Source organism: Mchenga conophoros, linkage group LG5 (assembly GCF_057382185.1).
Source record: "Mchenga conophoros isolate Kocher_MC1m ecotype Shallow Benthic linkage group LG5, M_conophoros_male_GT1.1, whole genome shotgun sequence".
Taxonomy (NCBI): domain Eukaryota; kingdom Metazoa; phylum Chordata; class Actinopteri; order Cichliformes; family Cichlidae; genus Mchenga; species Mchenga conophoros.
In genome coordinates, this window is record NC_140530.1 from 34,524,257 (window position 1) to 34,547,060 (window position 22,804).

General features: G+C 40.4%; 1 protein-coding gene across 2 annotated transcripts in view; it reads right to left on the minus strand.

Annotated features, from left to right (window-relative positions):
- Positions 1–22,804, minus strand: part of cdh22 (cadherin 22) — a 202,537-nt gene that overhangs the window by 22,732 nt on the left and 157,001 nt on the right. For both annotated transcript variants that reach the window (XM_085275085.1, XM_085275084.1), the window contains one exon: positions 13,993–14,114. In XM_085275085.1, the coding sequence (XP_085131211.1) occupies positions 13,993–14,114 (122 nt within the window). The remainder of the gene's footprint in view (positions 1–13,992; positions 14,115–22,804) is intronic.

Below are 22,804 nucleotides of genomic sequence, written 5' to 3' on the forward strand. Positions count from 1 at the left end.
TCTGAAGCCTGGAATTCACTGCAAGCATCAGCGGTGCGTTTTCAAATGCATCCATTATTCTGAGTGGTGAAAAGCATTCTCCTGTTGCCCAGCGTAGAATTAAACTGACTCAGTGCATTGTGCAAAACTTGAGTCACATTGCATGGCCAGACTAGACTGTCAAAAGATGCATGCGAAAAATAAAAAGTAATATTAACTGGCACCATAGAAAAATCGTGAACTGGTTCTTGTAGAAAACCGGTACCCAGCATCCAATTTTTTGAATTTGCTAGTCTGCTTGTTTATCCATCCGATTTCGGGTTGTGTGCCAGAGGAGGGAAATGGCATTGCAGTATATAGTGTGGATATGGACATAACTTTTATTTTTATTGCACAACACCGCGATGGTAAAGTGGAGGAATAAATTTTTCTTGGTGTAATTAACATACTGCATTACTTTTAGGGAAACGCATTCAGTGTAATGTGTGTAATAATTACTTTTTCTGAGTAGAGATCCGAACACTGATCACAACAAACATGCAACAACATTGTATCAATGTAATGTCTTTCGTATGCAGCTTAGCAATGGTGGTCATTGTCAAAGTGAATCAATGAGGAATCGAATCAGTAAGTGATATCAATAATAGAATCAGAATTACTAAATTCTTATCCATTCCCATTCCTTGTTCACAGTACTCAAATGGACTCCACAGTCACCAGATCTCAATCCAGTAGAGCACCTTAGATGGGAAATGTGCATCATGGATATTCGCTGACAAATCTACTGCAACTGTGTAATGCTATCATGTCAAAGTCTAAGGAATGTTTCCAGCATCTTGCTGAAAATTAAGGCAGTTCTGAAGGCACAAAGCCCGATCTGTTACTAGCAAGGTGTGCCCTAACATAGTGTTGTTAAAATATATTCACTTACCAGGTTTTGAGGTAAAAATCTGAATTGCCCTCAAAAGAAAAACTATAGTACTGACTGTCTGCCTTTTTTGAGTGTCTGATTTAAATGGTTTAACTCAATCATTATGACATTATGCTGACAAGTGTCCTCATGTGTTCCTGCAAATAAAAGCTAAGCTCTCCAGAAAAATTACAGAAATTAAGTATATTCATTTTATTCGTTTAGTTACAAAAAAAGCTAATTTAACATTTTAGATGCAGTGACAAATATCATTTGACATCCAGACTTTCTGCCTGAAGAAAAGAAAGTTGTACTGAATGCACAAAGACCTTGATGCTGTAAACACTGACAAGGTTAATTTGGGGAAAAAAAGGAAACTGTGAATATTCAGTCTGTCAAGTCTGCTGGTTCATCTGATTCAACATTCACATTTGAAAGACAAAAGGAAGAGGCATTTGGTAAGTAGAATAGATGATTCATTCAGTCTCCTACTCGTGAAGCACTGGCAAAACTATGAGTCTGTCTGTATTTTCCTGTGGTTTTTTTCCTCATCTCTGCTGGTTTACGCCTTGTTTTACCAATTCCTCCTTTATATCTGATGTGTGCTTGCATGTTTTTGTCTTAGTCCTTTATGCATATCCATAAAGTGAGTGAACAATGTGCTCATATGTGTGCTATGTGAGTGCAGGCTTAGCATTTAGCTATTTCAAACTCAGTCCTCGAGGGTTAGAGGTTGGCAATATTTTGGCCAAACCGAGGTGATCTGTTGCATTGACCCACTCAGCCAACTGTAAGACAGCATGGCAGAGCTGACAGGGCTCTGTTACCCCAGGCCACACTTAGTATTTGGCTTTCCAACCAGCCTTTTTTCTGCACACATTGCACTATATGATATCTGTCTCTTTGCATTTAATCAGATAAATACCACGAGGTGGGTGAGGGATGGCGCATGAACACAGTCATGTGCCATTTAGAGAGGTGCTGAACACTGGGGAAAATTGCCAAATCAGGACACGGAATATCAAATGTTAAATGTAAATTAAATCCTGTAAAATCTTAATAAAATTAAGTTACGTATGTATTATTTTGTGTGATTCATGGCCCGAATGGCAATTGTAGTTAAAATGGATCACATCATAAGACCATTAAGACTCATTCATAATTTGGGTGTTGAATAGTGATCTTTACACTACTAAATTGGCTTTGTTTATTTGCTATGATAATTTAACCTTTATATTTTATAGATTTGCATGGTTCTGTTATGCAAGTCTGTTTAACTCAGATTTTGAAAGCCTGTGACAGTTAAAAACAGATTTACAATTTTTTTAATGTTTTCATTTGAATTCTGTAGACATTGTGCTTGCGCTGTAACTATGTAAAGACAATCTTTTGTCACATATTTTAGAGGGCAAACAGTACCCCTTTTTAAAACTTGCTTGCTGTGAACAATATTAAGTGTTGTTTTTCTCAGAGTTAGGGAATATATTACCTCAAAAAAAAATCTAATTTTTGTGTCTACATACAGTATGTGTGTCTCTGGTGAACAGCAGCAGTCTGAGAGAGTTTGGGGATGTAGGCAGAAAATTGCCGGCACTTCCTTCGTTAAATTTCTCTTAAGAGTCATTCTGAGACATGAACTCACTTTCAGTTAAATCCTAAATGCAAAGATGTGGGAACAAAATCATAATTGGAGGGTGTCATTAATCAACACTATAATTTAAAGAGAAAGGCAGTTTTTAAATCTCTAAATGACATCAGGATCTTTTACTATAGGAAATTCATTGAATTTCGCAATGTTTAACAAATAGTCACTGAGGGCTCATCAGTGTCTTGCATTGTTTGCATTTTATTGTATTATGTTTCCTCTGTCTACACTCATTGTGATTGTGGACTTTAATTCCTTATTTTGTCTTTTAGATGCATTCATATTTGAATAAACAATAAAACAGTGAAGGACACCTTAACAGCGCCACTGAATTTATGTCAAACTAAGTGCAATGTGTTTTGAAGTAACATTACGTGCTTATTTCTTTCTTACATCTTATTGTACATTACTGATAGCAGTGTGCCAACTTTTCCTCGTCAGGCAACATTTTCCCTTTGTTGTTTCATTTTCTATCGAAGTCGTTTTTAAAAATGTACACTCCACTAAAAAAGACTCTACACAACTATATTTACTGTGGAGATGTACCTGGAACTGATCCTCTGGAAATGGATTAAGGATGCATTTCTTTTTGGCAAGGTTGTGCACATGTGTTCTACATGATAGAACCGTAAATCCAACCTGTATTTTGTATGTGGTTGTTTTCCCTGTATTTCTCTTTAATTCAGGCTTATGGAAAGTTTTTTTTTCTCTCCTTTAATCTCTGAACATCAACCTGCATAAGAAGGATGCAAAGGAAGGCTCTGTAAATAAAAGGTGAGAAGCTATTTAACAATTTTTGTGTCACGGCCCTGGTGTGTCTCCAAGCAAAAGCTGCTTTGCCACTTTCACCCATTTTTTATTCCCTTCAAGCACACCGCACCGCACCGAACCCCACACCACACACACACACACACACACACACACACACACACACACACACACACGTTGTATTGCCAACTCTTAAATAGGATCAAACCCAACCGCAGTTAAAAGGCTTAGGTAAATCTGATTTTCTCTGTGGTTCCACCAAAAGCTAGACCTGAGCCAAGGAGCTGACACTCTGTGAACGAGACTGGGTGATAACCGAGCACACAACAGGAGACAATGAAATGCTCTTCATTAGCGCAGTAAACCGGGGGTTGATCTGACACATTAAGAGTGTGACAGTGCAGCCTGTGTACAGCATGTGTGTGGGTGTGTGTATGCATGCCTTTTCTTAGCATGTGTCTGTGCAGGGACAGGCAACCATAGTGGTATAATTCAAGGTAAACAGAGCAAATACAGGGAGTGCAGAATTATTAGGCAAGTTGTATTTTTGAGGAATAATTTTATTATTGAACAACAACCATGTTCTCAATGAACCCAAAAAACTCATTAATATCAAAGCTGAATGTTTTTGGAAGTAGTTTTTAGTTTGTTTTTAGTTTTAGCTATTTTAGGGGGATATCTGTGTGTGCAGGTGACTATTACTGTGCATAATTATTAGGCAACTTAACAAAAAACAAATATATACCCATTTCAATTATTTATTTTTACCAGTGAAGGCAAGGCAAGGCAAGTTTATTTGTATAGCACAATTCAACAACAAGGTGATTCAAAGTGCTTTACAGAGACATTAGAAACAAGAACAAATAAAAAGCATGATTTAAAATTGAATAAAACAAGCAAATAAACTAACTAATTAATTAACAAACAAACAAACAAACAAACAAACAAACAACAGTATATAAAATCAAAACAGATAAAATCAGAACAGTAGATAAAATCAGTAGTTAAATGTAAGTTTTGAAATTTAAGCTTAAAGTGTGGATTTGGTGCTTTATTCAAATGCAGCTGAGAACAGGTGAGTCTTCAACCTGGATTTAAATAAACTGAGTGTTTCAGCTGATCTGAGGCTTTCTGGGAGTTTGTTCCAGATATAAGGAGCATAAAAGCTGAATGCAGCTTCTCCGTGTCTGGTTCTGACTCTGGGAACTGATAAAAGACCGGATCCAGATGACCTGAGGGATCTGGATGGTTCATACTGGGTCAGGAGGTCATTGATGTATTTTGGTCCTAAACCATTCAGAGCTTTATAGGCCAGCATCAGAAACCAATATAACATCTCCACATTCACAAATATACATTTCTGACATTCAAAAACAAAACAAAAACAAATCAGCGACCAATATAGCCACCTTTCTTTGCAAGGACACTCAAAAGCCTGCCATCCATGGATTCTGTCAGTGTTTTGATCTGTTCACCATCAACTGTTCAGCAGCAACCACAGCCTCCAAGACACTGTTCAGAGAGGTGTACTGTTTTCACTCCTTGTAAATCTCACATTTGATGATGGACCACAGGTTCTCAATGGGGTTCAGATCAGGTGAACAAGGTGGCCATGTCATTAGTTTTTCTTCTTTTATACCCTTTCTTGCCAGCCACGCTGTGGAGTACTTGGACGCGTGTGATGGAGCATTGTCCTGCATGAAAATCATGTTTTTCTTGAAGGATGCAGACTTCTTCCTGTACCACTGCTTGAAAAAGGTGTCTTCCAGAAACTGGCAGTAGGACTGGGAGTTGAGCTTGACTCCATCCTCAACCCGAAAAGGCCCCACAAGCTCATCTTGACGATACCAGCCCAAACCAGTACTCCACCTCCACCTTGCTGGCGTCTGAGTCGGACTGGAGCTCTCTGCCCTTTACCAATCCAGCCACGGGCCCATCCATCTGGCCCATCAAGACTCACTCTCATTTCATCAGTCCATAAAACCTTAGAAAAATCAGTCTTGAGATATTTCTTGGCCCAGTCTTGACGTTTCAGCTTGTGTGTCTTGTTCAGTGGTAGTCGTCTTTCAGCCTTTCTTACCTTGGCCATGTCTCTGAGTATTGCACACCTTGTGCTCTTGGGCACTCCAGTGATGTTGCAGCTCTGAAATATGGCCAAACTGGTGGCAAGTGGCATCTTGGCAGCTGCACGCTTGACTTTTCTCAGTTCATGGGCAGTTATTTTGCACCTTGGTTTTTCCACATGCTTCTTGCGACCCTGTTGACTATTTTGAATGAAACGCTTGATTGTTCGATGATCACGCTTCAGAAGCTTTGCAATTTTGAGACTGCTGCATCCCTCTGCAAGATATCTCACTATTTTTGACTTTTCTGAGCCTGTCAAGTCCTTCTTTTGACCCATTTTGCCAAAGGAAAGGAAGTTGCCTAATAATTATGCACACCTGATATAGGGTGTTGATGTCATTAGACCACACCCCTTCTCATTGCAGAGATGCACATCACCTAATATGCTTAATTGGTAGTAGGCTTTTGAGCCTATACAGCTTGGAGTAAGACAACATGCATGACGAGGATGATGTGGACAAAATACTCATTTGCCTAATAATTCTGCACTCCCTGTACTGTACATTTAATTGATAATAGGATTGATTGATGGCACAGTGTATGCCTAAATGATTTAGGTATTAAATAAATTACTTTAATTATGAATACTCAAGACCTGCTATCAATCACTCGATATAAAGTTTGCCACGCATGTGGGTTTAGCTGATTTGAAAAGACAACTTGAAACTGATAGAAAACTCCTCTGTGAAAAGTTTCAAATCTTGAGCCAAACTATTTGATGTCGATTTAGTTTCACGACAACAGGTGTTATGTTGGCTCTAATGAATTCTCCCTGTGAAGTGATGCTTTAAAAAACACAAACAAAACAACAGTAACCTGATCTAACCTCAGATTACCACTAAAAGATTCCAGATGAAGTGGATGAAGTGCACATTATCTGAATCTAGACGTTTATACATTAGGCAAAAGATGACACCACGACTGTGTTTGACATCTCTGTCTTCCATGATAAAGTAATAAATGTTTAATTACTTCTCTTTCTGAAAGCTGCTGGCCTGTCCAAGTTTCTAAATTGATTAACAACATTCTCGGGAGCTGGAACAAAATTGAATTGCATTTTACACATCTGTCAAGTCATGCTTATACCTCTAGGCTCCTCTTTTGGCAGCTTATTTTGCTGAATAAATAAGTGCATCTTGGGAAGCAGCAGACATCAAAGTATTTCAAGCACATTAGGCAACAACACTTTGCTTCAATAGAACCCTACAATTTGGATTCTGTTTATTTATTTATTTTTTTGTCACAATTACAGCAACTGTTGCTTTGGGGTTCTAGGGTTTAGTTGTGTTCCCTCTGTTTGGTGTCTTCCCTGCTTGTGTATCCCCTTAGTGTAGTAGGTCTCCGTGTTTAGTCCGCGTCTCTGAGTCTGTGTTAAGTTTGTGTATTGTGTCATTAGTAGAGATGGCACGATACCACTTTTTTATGTCCGATACCAGAGGTGTGGACTCGAGTCACATGACTTGGACTCGAGTCAGACTCGAGTCATTAATTTTATGACTTTAGACTTGACTTGAAAAAATGTTCTAAGACTTGTGACTTGACTTGGACTTTTACACCAATGACTTGGGACTTGAATTGGACTTGAACCGGTTTACTTGAAAAGACTTGATATTTTACCCCAAATATAAAATTTAACATGCATATTATATAGAGATTGAAAATGTGACGTCATTCACGGGTAGAACCGCAAAGGATTCTGGGAACTCGTGGCAAGCGGTACTAGCGCACGCAGGCTTTCAATTGAAATCAGTCACACAGCGATAAAAAGAAACACAAAAATGTCAAGAAGCTGTTGTATTATTAACTGCAATAGCCGGTCGCATGACAGCCACGGGAAGCCGACGGGTAAAGAGATCGGTTGTTATCGGATTACGTCGTTGAAGAGAAATTGTTCAAGCCATGTTTCCGAAGTAACAAAGACACGACTGGATTGCAGCCATTCAAAGATCAAATATAACGTCCCAGAACCCTCCAGCTCACAGGTTAGTCTGCTCCAAGCATTTCCACAAAGGTCAGTCTGCTGTTGTAGTTAATGCGTCATTTTTCTTAACATAATTGGTGATATAGGTTACAAGCAAGTTTGGCGCTGAACAGAAATTGTCGCGCTATGCTCCTTTATTTATTGTGCATAAATAGTGAATTGTCCTGACACAATATTGCGTTTCGCCTCTGTTATTATGGTACATTGACAAAAACATATACTTTTATTCACAGGATAAAACAGGTTTTTTGTATCACTAATTGTCCAGTACGATTACAGCATACAGTATTATTGTCATTGCTACATTTCTGTGATGCTACCAGAAATTATTTCCACTACTAATTAATTACTGTTGAGCTCAAAGGTCCTATTAATAAACGGTTAAGGAATGTGTATTTATGAAGACAATTTGTGAGACTGGTAGACTTATGATACGTACGATGGTCTTTCGTTCTACACGGTGCGTTTCAAGGGCCTGTACCCATCCGTCGGTAAACTGTACCTGGGCTTGTTGCAGTGACCTGAAGTTACTAAACTTCATGAGTGTGTGCACTCACTCCAAGAACCGTATAATTATAAATATGCATATAAATATGCTACGATGAGATAGCTGACTTCATCTAACTAGCAAATGTTGTCCAGGCTACGTTGGTGATGCAGTTTTTTTTAATGTGTATGATATTTTTGTCATGCGATTTTAAAGCTGGTCCTACAACCGCATCCAAGAACAACATGCAGCTTATCTCAGAACTGTCGGTGAAAATTATTCTTGGAGCTAGGTTTAATTGAGCTGCATTTTAAAGAGGTGCAATTTCACAATTTGTGTATATTTTCTAAGTTCACTATTTTGTCATGTGTTGAGAAAAACACAGATTTTAAAATTACATGGTCTAATATTTACATTTAGCATAACTGCAACATTTTTTTTTCGTTTTTTTTTTTAAAGACTCGAAAGGACTTGAAATTCAAAGTTTCAGACTTGTGACTTGACTCGGACTTTTACACCAGTGACTTGAGACTCGACTCTGACTTGCCTGACATTACTTGAGACTTGACTTGAGACTTGAGGATAAAGACTTGAGACTTACTTGAGACTTGCAAAACAATGACTTGGTCCCACCTCTGTCCGATACCGATATCATAAATTTGGATATCCGCCGATACCGATATGAATCCGAATATGAATATGAATAGTGTGTTTTTTAATCAATAAAACTGTTTTTTTAATATCTTGCTGCTTTTTGTATAAGTTCATACTCAAGTTAAAAAAAAACCCAAAAAAACCCACTAAAGCTATTCTGTTATACCTGTATGCAAAAAATGCACTGCACCCAAAATATTTCATAGTTCAGCAATACTGATCAATCTAATAAACTTAAACCTACTCCATCCTCCCTATTCTGGTATTTTAAAGAGTAAGCAACCTAACTACTAGGGCTCTAAAACTCCCAGCAAAAAAAAAACAAAAACGAAAAAATAAGGAACCACCCCTCACCCACCTCATGATGCTTAATCGACGTAATCAACTTTAATTTGATGCAGTGTGAAAAAAAATGCCCAGAAATAAATTATTTTTCAAGAATAATTAAATAGATTCAACATCTTTCTTCAACAGAACTGCAGACTGCACAGATGGTACCTTCCCAAAGGAAAAAGTACTATAGCTTGCTAGAGTATATTAGACTTAATTGTCACGGTCCTAGGTCTCCTGACCCAGCGTTTTTAGTTCTTTGTGATGTTTGTATTATTGTACTTGTGTGAGTTATTCTATGGTTTCTAGTTTCGATCCCTTGCCCTTCATGTTTCTCTGTGTCCCCTCTGTTCTGTGTAAGTCTGTGTCTGCATGTTTGAGTTCCCCTCTGTGTCTTTCGGTTCTTAGAGTCCTCTGCCTTATGGTTTATGTCTCTGTGTTTCTTAGTTGCTGTCTCCACTGTGTCAAGTTCGTGTCTCTGTGTGATCCTTCCTGTTTTACTTTGAAGGTCCGTGTCTTATGTGAATGTGTCCTGCTTTGCTTGTCGCGTCGTCCCTCATGCTGTGTGGATCTCCCTGTGTCTCTCTGTGGGTTTAGTTTGTGAGTTTCCAGTTTAGTTTGCTTTGTATGACTTTCTCCTGCCAGCGAATAAAGCTGAGTTCTTTGTGTTTAAACTTCGTGCCTGCCTTTTGGGTCCAACTCCTGCCTGCCGCACAGCGATTCATGACATTAATAGTTACTATATACAGTAATGGACTTCTATTCATTTTACATCAGATTAAAACTTTGGGTGTAAGATTCAGATAATTATTTATTAAAAGCTAGACATTTTAAATGAGAATAAGAAAGAAAAGTATGTCTTTGTGCCCCCTTTTCCCTGTTCATGCCCTATCGGCCCCCCTGGCTAAACTTTGCTAGATCCGCCCCTGCACAGTTACCAGCTGTCAGCTAAGTAGTAAAGGATCCTGGTCTAGAAAGTAATATTAAATAAATTCTAACAACAGATTATCAAGCTTAAACGTGCTCAGCCGCTGGTTTCCTCTTTCTGGTGCAATGTGGGAGATAAACAAACAAGAGAGACGGACTCGCGACAGAAAAGCCGATCAGCTGATCACTGATCAGTTTCATGATTGAAGTAGCAGCAGGAGAGGGAGGGGGAGAGAAGAGGCAGTCGCTCCATATATAGGTTGTTAAGCTTAACACGGGAATGCTTTACAAACATTCAGAGATGAACTTACACACTTGCTTTACTTCTCTCCTCTCTGGGATCACTTCCTCAGAGATGAAATGCCGGATTGGTAGCAAGGCTACAAATACACACAGCCGCTCTATCACATGAGCACACTGCTCCGACGTGCTACGGTTAGGAGGAGAGTTACAACGTGTCGAAAGTTCTGTGAGGTGCTTTTTTGATATTTAATGGATCAGATTACATTTTTTATTTTTCTCCGATATCCGATCCAGTAATTTACGTCAGTATCGGACCGATACGATACGTAATATTGGATCAGTCCATCTCTAGTCATTACGTGTATGTTTTATTGTGAAGGTCTGCGTCTTATGTGAGTGTTTTCAGTTTGCCTCCCTGCTCTCGTCATGTTAATCACTCCCAGCTGTGTCCCCCACCTGTGTGTAATCTCCCTGTGTTTCTCTGAGTGTATTTAAGTCGTTTCTTCTGTCTTAGTAGTCACTGGTTCGTCTGTGTTGTTCTCCTCCATCTTCCTGCGTATCTCCCTCCGTTGTCTCTCCGTGTCTCCCTACATCTCTGCGTTTGGTTTTAGGTTTGTTTTGTTAGTTGTTCCAGTTTAAGTTTATTCTTGCCTCGCCGTTTCTGTTTGTTTTTCATCCTTCTTACTAAATAAAGTTCACTCTCATCACAAGCTGCATCTTCGGTCCTAATCTACAACTCCACACGTCTGCCACGTCGGACGTAACATAAGTAATTTAATGACACTTTGCAAAGCCATCCAGCAGCTGAATTGGACACGTTAACAGGTTGGTTGTGGACCAACTGTCTGTGTCTCCTTGACACTTCTGATCTAAAATGTGAAATGTCTGCACCCAACTTAATAATAAAAAACAATAACAAATAAACAAATTTAAAAAGCACTCATCTGTGAAAAAATACTTTAAATTTGAACTCGTATCATAAAACATCCAAAAACAAATTGGTTTTTAGACCACTTGCTCTATGTTTTAATATGTAGGGACTCACAGTGTCTACAGGAAACCATTTTTATATTATCCATGGAAATTACAAAGGTCAAATTGTTTCCTGCATGTCTCCCATTGGTTACCCTTGAGCATGAATGTGAGGCTGAAAATGCTTTAAACAATTAATTTCAATCCTTACAGCCTACTCAACTTCCCATAACAAAATTTAAAGAGACTCTGTAGAGAAAATACAAAAAATGAAAACGGAAGAAAAGGAACAGATGTTCCTGCCATTTGCCAACCTCACAGGATGATAGTAAAAATAAATGAATAAAATGAAATAAGAGATGGATGGATAGACAGCACAGTCTTGTGCATGTACTTTTAGTTTGTAATTACAATGTGAAATATTTCACTGCCTTTCTCTCTAATGAGAACATTAAAAAACCTTTTCTTTTACAATGCTGGGAGCCAGCAATGATCTTTTTAGCTGGAAGACTAATCATCTCTATGTGATTAGGAGCTGAAGGTTAATGTGGGCTCTCACAGATGGGAGACAGAGTGAGGTGGGAGTGAGGGAGATCAGACCAGACAACGTTCTAGAAAGGCACAGACTGGTGGTACTGCAGAGGCACAGGGGGGCTATAAGTGGTTAAGAGTCTGTGGATCAAGGGGAGGAGAGGCCTGAGCCTCATTACACATGTAAATGCAGCTTCCAGCATGGAGGCCCCACTTTAAAGCCTTGCTGTTTTAATTATTCCTTTGCTCTGCACACGATAATTGGCTCTAACTCAGCTCAGGGCCTGTTGGCTATGTAAGGTGAATATAACACCCTAATGACTTTGTCCATTTTTAATGGTGATCAGTGGAAAGACCTGGCCTTCTATTGGATTGGAAATAGCCACATCAGTGCCTTTGTCTTGATTTTCACACAGACTCCCACTGTTTGATTGTTGGGTATTAATGTTTTATCGCAGGGCTTATATGTTTTCCATTTAGAAAATTAATTAATGAATGAATGGTTGAACTGACTGAAATTCTTTGAATTAAATTTTATTTAAACGATGCACTATTTGCCGTTTTAGCCCTGATTGGATTATAAGATGCTATTAAATCAAATATCAGAAACCACTTTCTTTCCCACAATGAAACAACTTTCAACAGACAGATCACGTCTTAATTAAAAAAGAAAAAAAGAAACACCTGAAAAAGGCATAAGAGAAGCATATCAGAATTAGGGGCAAACATTAAAGGTAGAATTAAAATTCTATCAAGGTTTTGTCATGAAGGAAAGACGTCTCTCTCATGAAGAGCCTGTTAAGTGACATTTTAAAGAAAAGACTTCTTGACAGGCAGAACAATATGACTGAATCAATCCAATCAAATACATTTCTGGGATAGATATCCAGTATCAAAATCTGTAATTATTTTATAATAATGTTTTAATTTATAGCAAATAAATAACTAAATAAATACTTTGGAAAGCAATTAACTTTCTGACACAGGACTCGTGGGGGAATTTGTGCCTTTGCCCTAGAGCTGAGTCTAAAGTTGCCTTTGGTGTTAAGTGTCAAACAGATCATAGCGTGGAGCTGTGCAAAAATATGGAAATAATCAGGAATTACAAGACAATAAATAGAATAAATAGGCTGGTTTGTAATCTAGGTACAAAAACATTTTAATGCGCACACACACACACACACACACACACACACACACACACACACACACACACACACACACACACACACACACACACACAGAGCAGGAATGCATCTCACATAGACTTTGAGATGCATTCCTGCTAAGACCACGAGGGCTGTTCCACTTTCAAGTGCACGAGGGCAGTTTTTTTAAAACAATTTAATCACACTTTTGATAAGTCCAGTTTCTTCAGACTTTACCTCAGAGACTTACTCCCTGTTCTTCATATTGCCCACTGCACCACAGGGCTATCAGTAGAAAAGTGAAAGGAATAATACTAAGCAAAAACAATACTGAACAAAAAAATACAGAAGTCTCTACCAAACGATACATTACATGGAATCAGAGGAATGCAAAAACCTTGTTCATTTATCAAACATTTGTTTGAATATTTGTGTAATGTTTCCATTTTGGTGACCATATTTCATTCTAACTGCCGCTTCCAAAGACACTGTATACTCTTCATACATAATATTCAATATTGTGAATCATTACAATATATCCAAAATGGATGTTTCACATCCATGATCCTTTATGCTGCATGTGTCCCCTGACATCATTTATGATGTAAACTAACCAAAATATGAAATAGAAAAAGCTTCTAATTTACAAATATGCCAGGAAGCAAGCTGATATTTGTAACTAAGTAATTTAGTCTAAATCAAACAAAACCACAGAATTAAATATGCTGGTATCATAATCAAATCTTCATAGATTTTGAGCCAAACACTTCTTCTGCCTAAAAATACTTTGTCTTTGGTTACTTAGTGGAGTGAATGAGGACTAATAACTAAACACAACCCCCTCTAAAAGTAAAATTAATTAAAAACAGAAATCTCGTGTATTTTTGGGTGTAACAACGGACCTAATTTCTCATTCAGTATTGTGGTCATTCATGTCAAAAATGACTGTCAAAAGTGCCTTAAGTAGGTTGTGTGCTGTTTTGCAGTAATATTGATGTTTCAGATTAAAGAAACACAGATAATATTACATTGTGGCAATTTTGTTTCTATTCGGATGTTAATAAAATATGTGTGTGCTGTGGCACAGTGTTTTGGTACAGAGTTTTCAAAGGTCCTCACCTTTAACTTGTTATAGTGAAATCTACTTGACTGGCACTCTTTAGCTTCTTGCTCAACAAAGAGCAATAGTATTTTTTAAAGGATTTTTTTTACATCAAAAATACAAAGATTACATTTCTGAGATCACAGTCTAAATGAAATTATTTGAGTCTGTGTTTTATGAAGAAAACATACCTGACCTGGCTTGGCATCTTCGCATATTGAGGCTTCATATGGTGTGGCCAGTTCAGGTGGATTGTCATTCACATCAAGTATCCGAATGCTCACTGATGTTTGGGATGCCATTGTGTGGTTATCTACAAAAGAATGATACAGAAAATAAAAGTTGTGTAAAGAGCTGTGGCAGAAATGTGCATTTGCATTTGCATAATATTATCTCACTATAACTATAGTGTTTGGGGGAAGCCGACAACTGGCAGTGAAACAACAGGTTCTTAGACTGCTCCGACTGTATGTGTCTTTTTTTCCACAGGCATTTTTCTTTTCTTTATTTACCACATGAAAGAGATGAGGTAAAGTTTTAGTTTAACCAGAATATTCATAACGGCCCGGGTTGCACACATGTAACTGAAACCTAAAATTCAGGCTTATGTGTAACTACAGGGAATTTGTGTTGTGCCAATATGCTACTAAACACATAGCAGTGTGTAGTATTTGGTGCTCCCTTCTGGATATTGACAGAGGACTGCAGCTGCTGCTAAAAATCCTGCCAATGTGCTGATTTTTCTATAAGAGAGTGGTGTTGATTTCAAAGAATCCATAGACAAAACACTTAATGCACCCTTGTTAGCCTTTAGCAGACAAGACAAAGACACATCTCCCAGTAGGAACCAGAAAGTAGTTTAGTAGCTATGTGCTGAAGGGTTTTGTTAACTTAAAATACATCCACTGCCTGAAAAAACACTTTTGTATGCCAGTGAGTGACATAAAAATGGCACCAAAGATGCTAGTTTTGTAGTTTCTCCTAGTTTCTCTAGGTACTCACTATCTGATAATGAAGTGAAAAGAGACACACCTCAGCAAATGAGAACTACATGCTTGTGACAAAATTGCAAATGTAGTACTATCATTTTCTTTCTTAAGCCAGTGTCAGCTAGATACATCCAGATATATAACACCACAACACACTCTCAAGACATTTTTCTTAATGGGCAAAAATATAAATGTGGGAGTTGAGAAGATTATATAATTAGTACAATCAAAACCCACTTCAAATTAGCTTGACTTCTCCTTGAATCTTAATTCCCATTCTTAATCATATGATAATGTCTGATGGAGTTTCCATTTTCTCATAAAACACTGTTTGCAGTACAGAAGGGAGCCTTAGGCCTCCCGTGTGCGTGTGTGTGTGTGTGTGTGTGTGTGTGTGTGTGTGTGTGTGTGTGTGTGTGTATGAGAGCTTAAGTTAGTGGAAAAAAGAAAGAAAATGAAAAGAAGAATTGTGTGTGTGTGTGTGTGTGTGTGTGTGTGTGTGTGTGTGTGTGTGTGTTGGGAGAATGGGTGGGGCGGGGGGTGCCCGGTTGCTGCAAGTGTTAGTCAGGATATGGTAGGTTAATTGTAGTGCACACTTGATGAATAAATCAGTATACACAGCTGTCACCACCTAGTTTATGCATCTGAGTGGCACCCTACAGAAAATGTAACAACATGCAGCTACTGACAATTACCCAGTGGTTGAATATACACATAAATCAGTTCCAAGTGTTCCACTGAATGAATTTAAATTGTTGTAATTATGTAAATCTGGAAGATAGTTAAGCACAATAAAGTGAACTCACTCATACAAATAAGTGCCTAGTAATTATTAATCCTTATACATAGTACGTAACAACCAAATTAACACAGTCAAGTGATCAAGATGAGAGCTTTTTAATTGAATATTAGTGCTACTAACTATTTCTATACAGAAGTTAAACTCTGTGGGGGTTTTTTTGCTGCTCTTAATTTACTAAATCTAATTAATGTTGCACTTTCTATTAAAAAAACGGTAGTTTTAGTGCAACAAATGATAAATATTTTTGAAAACCAAAATGGACCTGGAAACTGGACTGTAGTCCTTGAAAAGATGCCTACCTTCCTTAACATCCACGGTTTTATAGACTGTCATTATCTTCTCTTTTTTTAGGATGTGGTTTCATTGCAAGACATTAAGTCCTCAACACTGGCATGTCTGTAAATGTGTGTGCTTAAAATAAAAACTCTCCACCACTCTGTGGGAATTGGTTGTCCCACCACAACTTCACACTTGTTTTTTTGTTTTTTTTTTGCCTCAAGGTTATTATAGGGATAAACTGACACTTGAGGTTAAACTATGGGTAAACTTAAAGCTGTGTTTTTTCTTCATGTGTGTGAGCAACCACATGATGGAAAATTCCAGAGCTTACAAACACAATTATTGGGCCACACTCCAAGTAAAAGAAAAATGACAAGACAGATTTACTAAAGACAGCAAAGCAAACTAATGGTCATCAGACTATAGCAGATAAATTCTCCAGCTCTCTCTCACCACATAGTTCTGTCTAACAGTTGCACAGCAGCTAATGAGAATGCTGGTCTCAACTAATAGCATAATCCTCACATCAATGCAGGGTTTTAATTGACTGCTTTTTGCCAGAGCAGCAAGAGCATAAATGCAAAAAGAGCTCCACCAGTCCTAGATATCTCTTTTTCCTCTTCTAATTTCATCTTCACATTATTCTGTTGTCCCCGCTGTGCCAGAATGAAAACCAGCAATCACCAGATGTTACACATTTTACATTTCAATTCCCAGAACTGAAAAGAGATGAAATAATGTGAGAAAGCGCCTACCACCACAGACTCTCTTCATCGGGACAAAAAAATAAATAAAAAATAAAAAAACAAAAAAAGCGTATTCAGTGAGACAGGTTCATTCATGTGGACCAAGTGGTGCTGTTCTAAATCTGTCTACAGCTAGTGTAGAAGAATAAAAAAGGATCTCAACAGATTATTGGCATGCTCTGCATCTGTGCTGCACATACCAGCTGTCGAGAATCTTACAGAAAGACTGTCTCTAAGGTGCTGAATTATACTGACATAACTTCAGGGAAGACAGATACAGTATGTGAGTGCTTGCTTGTCTCCTCACACATGTGGATGGCTGCATGTGTGTAGGTGTGTGTCAGGACTGTTACAATGCTCGGGACCAAATGGTTTATTGTCTATGCTGGAGGAGACAGTTTGGTTTAAAATGTCACTTTTGTCAGGAGAGATAAATAAGGATACAAATGTACTCGGGAGCGTGTGCTTTTCGTCTCATTTCTGAGCCGGAGGCCTGTCCATACTGCCTGCAAAGATTTGCAGTATTACAGTTTTTTTCTTTTCTCTTGTTGCATAGCTCCAATTTTACACTGACAACCCAGGCTATCAGAAATCTCTTCAGTATATCTTTTTTTTTTTTTTTTGCCTGTCCCGTTTGGCTCTTTTGCCATCAGAATTGTTGTCTAAAGGCAAAGAAAGATGCCCAACGGATTTACTTTACCAAATTGACCATCCCAGCCTTGCCGTAATGGTCCATTTGATTCACCTTTTATTGTTTATTTTATTTTCACTTACTGAATATGGGACAGACTTGACTGGGGGAAAGAAGGGGAGAAAGAAAGAGGGAAAGAGAAACAGCTGAGAAGAGGGACGGGGGAGAAGGGCAAAAACCAAAAACCAACAGAATGAGCAGAAAAAGAAAAAAAAGAAGAAAAAAAAGAAAAAAAATGCATATATCAATCACCTGGGTAATAGAGTAATAGAATAAACAACATCACAATGATATATGGGAATATGACAGTAAATACTAAATATTAAACATTATTGTGCAGCACATAAGATCAACAGAACACAGTGTGCTTTGAGGTAGGAGCCAAAAAGGGTGTAGTTTGTGGGTGTGATCACCCGTGTGTACACCTGTGAGCATGGACGCGTTTGTTTTTTGTTTTTTTAAAAGGTTCCTTCATGTAATGATCTGCTAGAGGGTGTGGGGGAGCCACAGCCCCGTCCTCCAGGGCGTGAAGCAGGTATGGAGGAGATCAAAACTCCAGACATCCAGAGGCCCCCAGAACACAAGAGACCAAGGAAGACCAACAGAGGGGCAGCCGCGCCACTGTCCCAGAAAGAGCTGAAGAGAGTCCCAGATGAGGGCTCACTCAGCAGCCGCGGAGCAGAAGCCAGGGGGAGTTGCAGTGACGCGCCCGTGAGCTCCGCCGGCAGCCAGCCGTGCCTGAGTGACCGAGCCCCAGGCCGAGAGGCCGGGGGCACCCCACCTCCGAAGTGGCCCGAGCAAGCCCCAGGCTCCAGGCCCCGATAAGCGGCCGCCAAGGAGTGAGCCGGTGTGTACCTGGACGCCCATCCCCGGACACAAAGAACCACCAACGCACCGATGTCTGAGGGAGTCCGCCACTGGCAGGGGAAGTGGTGGTAGGGGGAGATAGGCCTCCATACCTTGGAGGGCCTGAGATGTCCCCAGAGAGGTGGCGCCTGACACCCAACCTGACATATAGACACAGACATACAGGCACACACAGACACAAACATCCATTCCCACCCTCATGCTCTCATATACACTTACTCCACACTCAACCAACGTGGAGACAGACATAAAGAGACGCTGTACACACGATCACACTCCCCAAGCGTACTCTACAAACCGGGTCTAGGTACCCTTGCCCCTGAAGGGGGGAACTGCACCCAGACCCAGGTGGTGTTACCCTTTTCCCTGCGGTGGGGGGAGGCAGACCGCCCCGACTCCGCAGCAGCAGGGAGGCCCCACACTCCAGACCGCAGTCGGACGGCCAACTCCTCCTCCTAGCCCCCCCGCTCCAGCAGGTCGCAGAGAATGGGGGTGAGAGAAGACTCCAAACCTCCCTCCACCCGCTCATTGTAATGTTGATGCATGTGTGTTCTAAGGTGCATTTAAAACCCAGGAGGGCATGGAGCTACCTGCCAGAGAGCAGCAGGTAAGCGAATGGTGCCTCCTGCTGGCCCTCAATGTCTACGTGTATTTAAAATTGAGAGGTGGGCAACGACACCAGGGGTGGGGTGTACACCCTGATGGTACTTTGGATTCCGTGTATCGTGCCCACCCCCAAGATCCTATATGTATGTGTAATGAGAGTGTGAGTAATGTGAATGTCTAAGTTGTGGGATAAAATTGAGGCAGAGGCAGCCAGAAGGGGACGGGGGGGGGGGGGAGGGGTGGCCTCCTCTGCACCCTGGTGACATACCCCTACTCCAAGGTCCTGCATGTGTGGGTGGTTGTGGTGGAGCGGGAAGAGGGAGGCAGCTGGAGATGGGGAGGGAAGGAAGGGAGGGGCAAGTGACCCCTCCCTGGGGCCAGCTCCCCCGCTGACCCCAGTAGGCACCCCCATACTCCGCGACCCACCAGGGAAAGGGGGCCCAGGCCCATCCAGACCGGGGCCCAGTGCAGCAGCGCCCCCCGGCCCCACAGAGCCCGGGACAGTCCACCCAACCCCACCACAGAGAAAACTGCACCCACCCCACCATCCACTCTTCTTCCAGACTACATAAGACAATAAACACCCAGGCTGAGATCTTCCTCCACCTCTCCTGTATCTCCCCCTCCTGTAGAGGGAGCTCCTGAGGAGAGGAAAGCTCCTGCAAGATGTGACAATCTTCCCCACCAGTTGAAGAGCCCCCCAGGTGGCTCAATGCACCGGCGGCACCCTGCTCCAGGGCTGGGCCCCCATGCACCCACCCGCCCACAACCCCGGCAACACACCAACCAGGACCCAAGCCCCCGAGGCCCGGCCCGGGCCCCAGCCCAGAGACGGAGCGCCCCCAGAACCTCACGCCCATCCCGGACCCACCCAGGGGCAGCCAGGCTACCAGGTCAGTAACCCACGTCCGTCAGCACAGACCCCCGTCAGCACAGACCCTCTTCAGTATATCTTGATTTTGTGTGACTGAGAATTGCTAGTTATGAACAATCGCTTTTAAGCACAAAAATTGAATGGGTCCTGAACATTGTCAATTACTTAAAACTTGTTACATTTTATCGGGGATGCTTATTAACCTTTTAGATCTTTTCAAGTAGAACATTTTAAGAAGTCTCAAAGATGTGCTGGTTTTATATGCTTCTCCATTATTGTCCCGAAAGAACTGAAGAGGGTAAAAAATACAGGGAAAGTCTGTGGGAAAAAGTTTTTTGTCTTGATCTGTAAACACTTTCCCGTTGAGCTTATGGGCTCCTGTCTATCTTTTAATAGAAGATTACCTGTTATATTAAAGTCCACGCTCATTGGCTAATGACACGTCAAATCACAAGTCACTAGCCAATGAGTTTTTGAATTCACAGTCAGACCTGCTTCCTCATCATGCCCATTTTTTGCAACCATGATAACAATGGCACAACAGTTCTTCTCAAGGTTTCAAAGCAGGACATTAGAAACCAGTGGATGACATCACAGTAGCTAAGTCCATCTTCCATGAGGTGGTGAGCTGTACCAAGCTTAGCACAATCCAAAACATCAGAACATGCTTATTCGTGAATATTTAAAGCATCCTATTTACAGTTATTTTCCTTATGGAATACTGTTGCAGTGTAATAATGTGATTACATTTATTGTCAGTGCTGAAAGGTGTGAACACTTTACATAGAAAGTTGACAATCCTTTCATACTTTGCTCTTTAGATTCATCTTACCTTCGCATTTTCTAACTTTGACTAAAAAGAGATACTGATCTCTCTTCAGCATCTTCCAACAAACGTGTGATTCATTTGGATTTGCAGAGAATAATGTTCTAACACCATAAAAAAATCAAAGAGTGTGTGTTTTGTTTGCCAGACAGCAAGTGAGAAAAGTTATGCTGTAGAAAATGTTTCTTCTCTGCAACGGTGCAAGAGATAAAGACTTTCAGTTACTTCAGTATCTTTTTGCCCTCAGGGTGATGTTCTTTTTTCCCACCTACCTGTCTGGGGAAAAAAGCAGTTTTGCAAGGTGATATCATACTTGCTATCAGTTCTCGAAAATTATATGTCACTCTAACTTAACCTGATACGTTTCTGCGGAGAAGATTGTCAGGAAGTACGAGTACTGTGGCTAGTGACAGTACATTAAATGTTGTTCCTGTACTCGGGAGGTTCTGCGTTTTCTGGAGGGGAGACAAGCAGTGCATAGATGAGAGGCTTTTTTTGCCAGTGATAGTGTCTGCAGGAGATGTTGCACCTTTTAATTGGGTGATTTCAAAGACATACTATGTGTGCATGTTTGTATTTGAAACTAAAACATCTTTACTCAGGCACATATGGAGTAATTGACATTTAGGTGTTTTTCAGTTTTGCAACAGAGGTTAATCCTGGGGCATTTACGCCAAGCATTGTCAGGAAGCAGTTGTCACTTGTCCGATACTGATACATGGGCAGTACAACAGTTCAAAGGTCAGTAATGAACTGGGATAATTAAGGGTTGTGCCACAAAATTTCCAGTTTTAACAATGTCCTCAGACACACTGACCTTGTGGCTGTCTAGCTTTAATGAGCAGAAGGGCCGAAATAAAAAAGCGAACAAAATCATTATGGAGAAAATGAAGTCCCTTCTTAAAATACTTTAGCTCATAGCTTCACAAGTATATGCCTCTCTCCCCCCCCCCCGCTCTATTTCCATCTCTCTTGTGGCCTTTCTGTGTCTACTTATTCTATCTCTTTCTGTCTGCTTTCTGTATGTGTACAGCTCTCAGGACTCCATGAACGGGTGATAAAGAGACATAGAATTTTGATGGCATTGACCACTGACTCTGTCTGTGTGGATGTTTCCACCAATGGCAATGAGAGAGGCTTTATCTTTCAAGTGCAGGCATGTGTTTATGTCTGATATTGAAAGGTGTACGGTTGCTTTAAATGTTCAATTAACATTAAAACGTGTTTATGAGATAATGGCAAGCACAAAGAGGCAGACCACAAAAGGCTCTAAATTGCTCTGGGAGGACTCAGAAAGGCTAATTTTGTCTTAATGTTTGTGGTGGAAGAGACTGCTTACTATTCAGATTGGGCAGTATTGATTATTGGGGTAATCACAGTCTAGGGCAGACCTTCCCAAAGTGTGGGGCCCGCCCGCCATTGCAGAGGGGGCGCAGTATGAAAAGGGGGAACAAAACACTTGGCCACTGCTAGCACGGGGCGCCCACAGAAACGCAAAGCAGGAGGTGAAGCATAGCTGAATATGTTTCCAAACCAACTTCATTCTAAGCCAAAGACTAGAAAATATGGTGAAGCATATCTGCCCTTTGGTTTCACCTGCACAAGTGCCGAGGTAGGTCTCCCCTGCAGAATTGGTTTTCCCTGTGTCGGGAGCGCGCTGGGCTCTTCAAATCACGGACTAACAGTGTCCCACAGTTTTGCACAGAGGGGCATTTTTTGAAAAATGCATTGATAGCAATGTTGAATATTATTACACGTGAAAAAAAAACAACTACAGTAAAATAATTACACCGTGATGCCTCTGCCTTTCTAAATGGAGGGACAGTAACTGCGTGTGTATATGTAAGCATGTAAAACCTGAGGATAGTAAGATTAACAGTAATAGTATATATGCATTCGTCTCTATCTGCCATTCTGCATTTCATGTCATGTAAACGTGGCGCACAGCGTGACGTGAAAAAAGGCACATACCTTTGACGTTGCGTGAGGAACTCTGTATTCCTCGTCCACACGTAAACTGAAAAAAATGAGTTTTAAAAAATCTCCGGTTTCGGTGATAGGAAACACCGTTTACGTGTGGACGAAACAGCTGCGTTTTCAAAAATACCCGTGTAGGTGTGGACGTAGCCTGAAAGAGTTAGTAGTTTATTTTATTACTACCTGTCATTTATTGCAGATTACTTGAATTTGCTTAATTGTTTACTAAGTGTTTGAGGTGTGAAAGAAACCGCAATGGAGCAAAATATGGGTGTGTGTGGATGGAGGATGTGTGCGTGCATGTGTGCGAGAAGGGGGGGGGACATTTTTCTTGTAAAACAAAGGG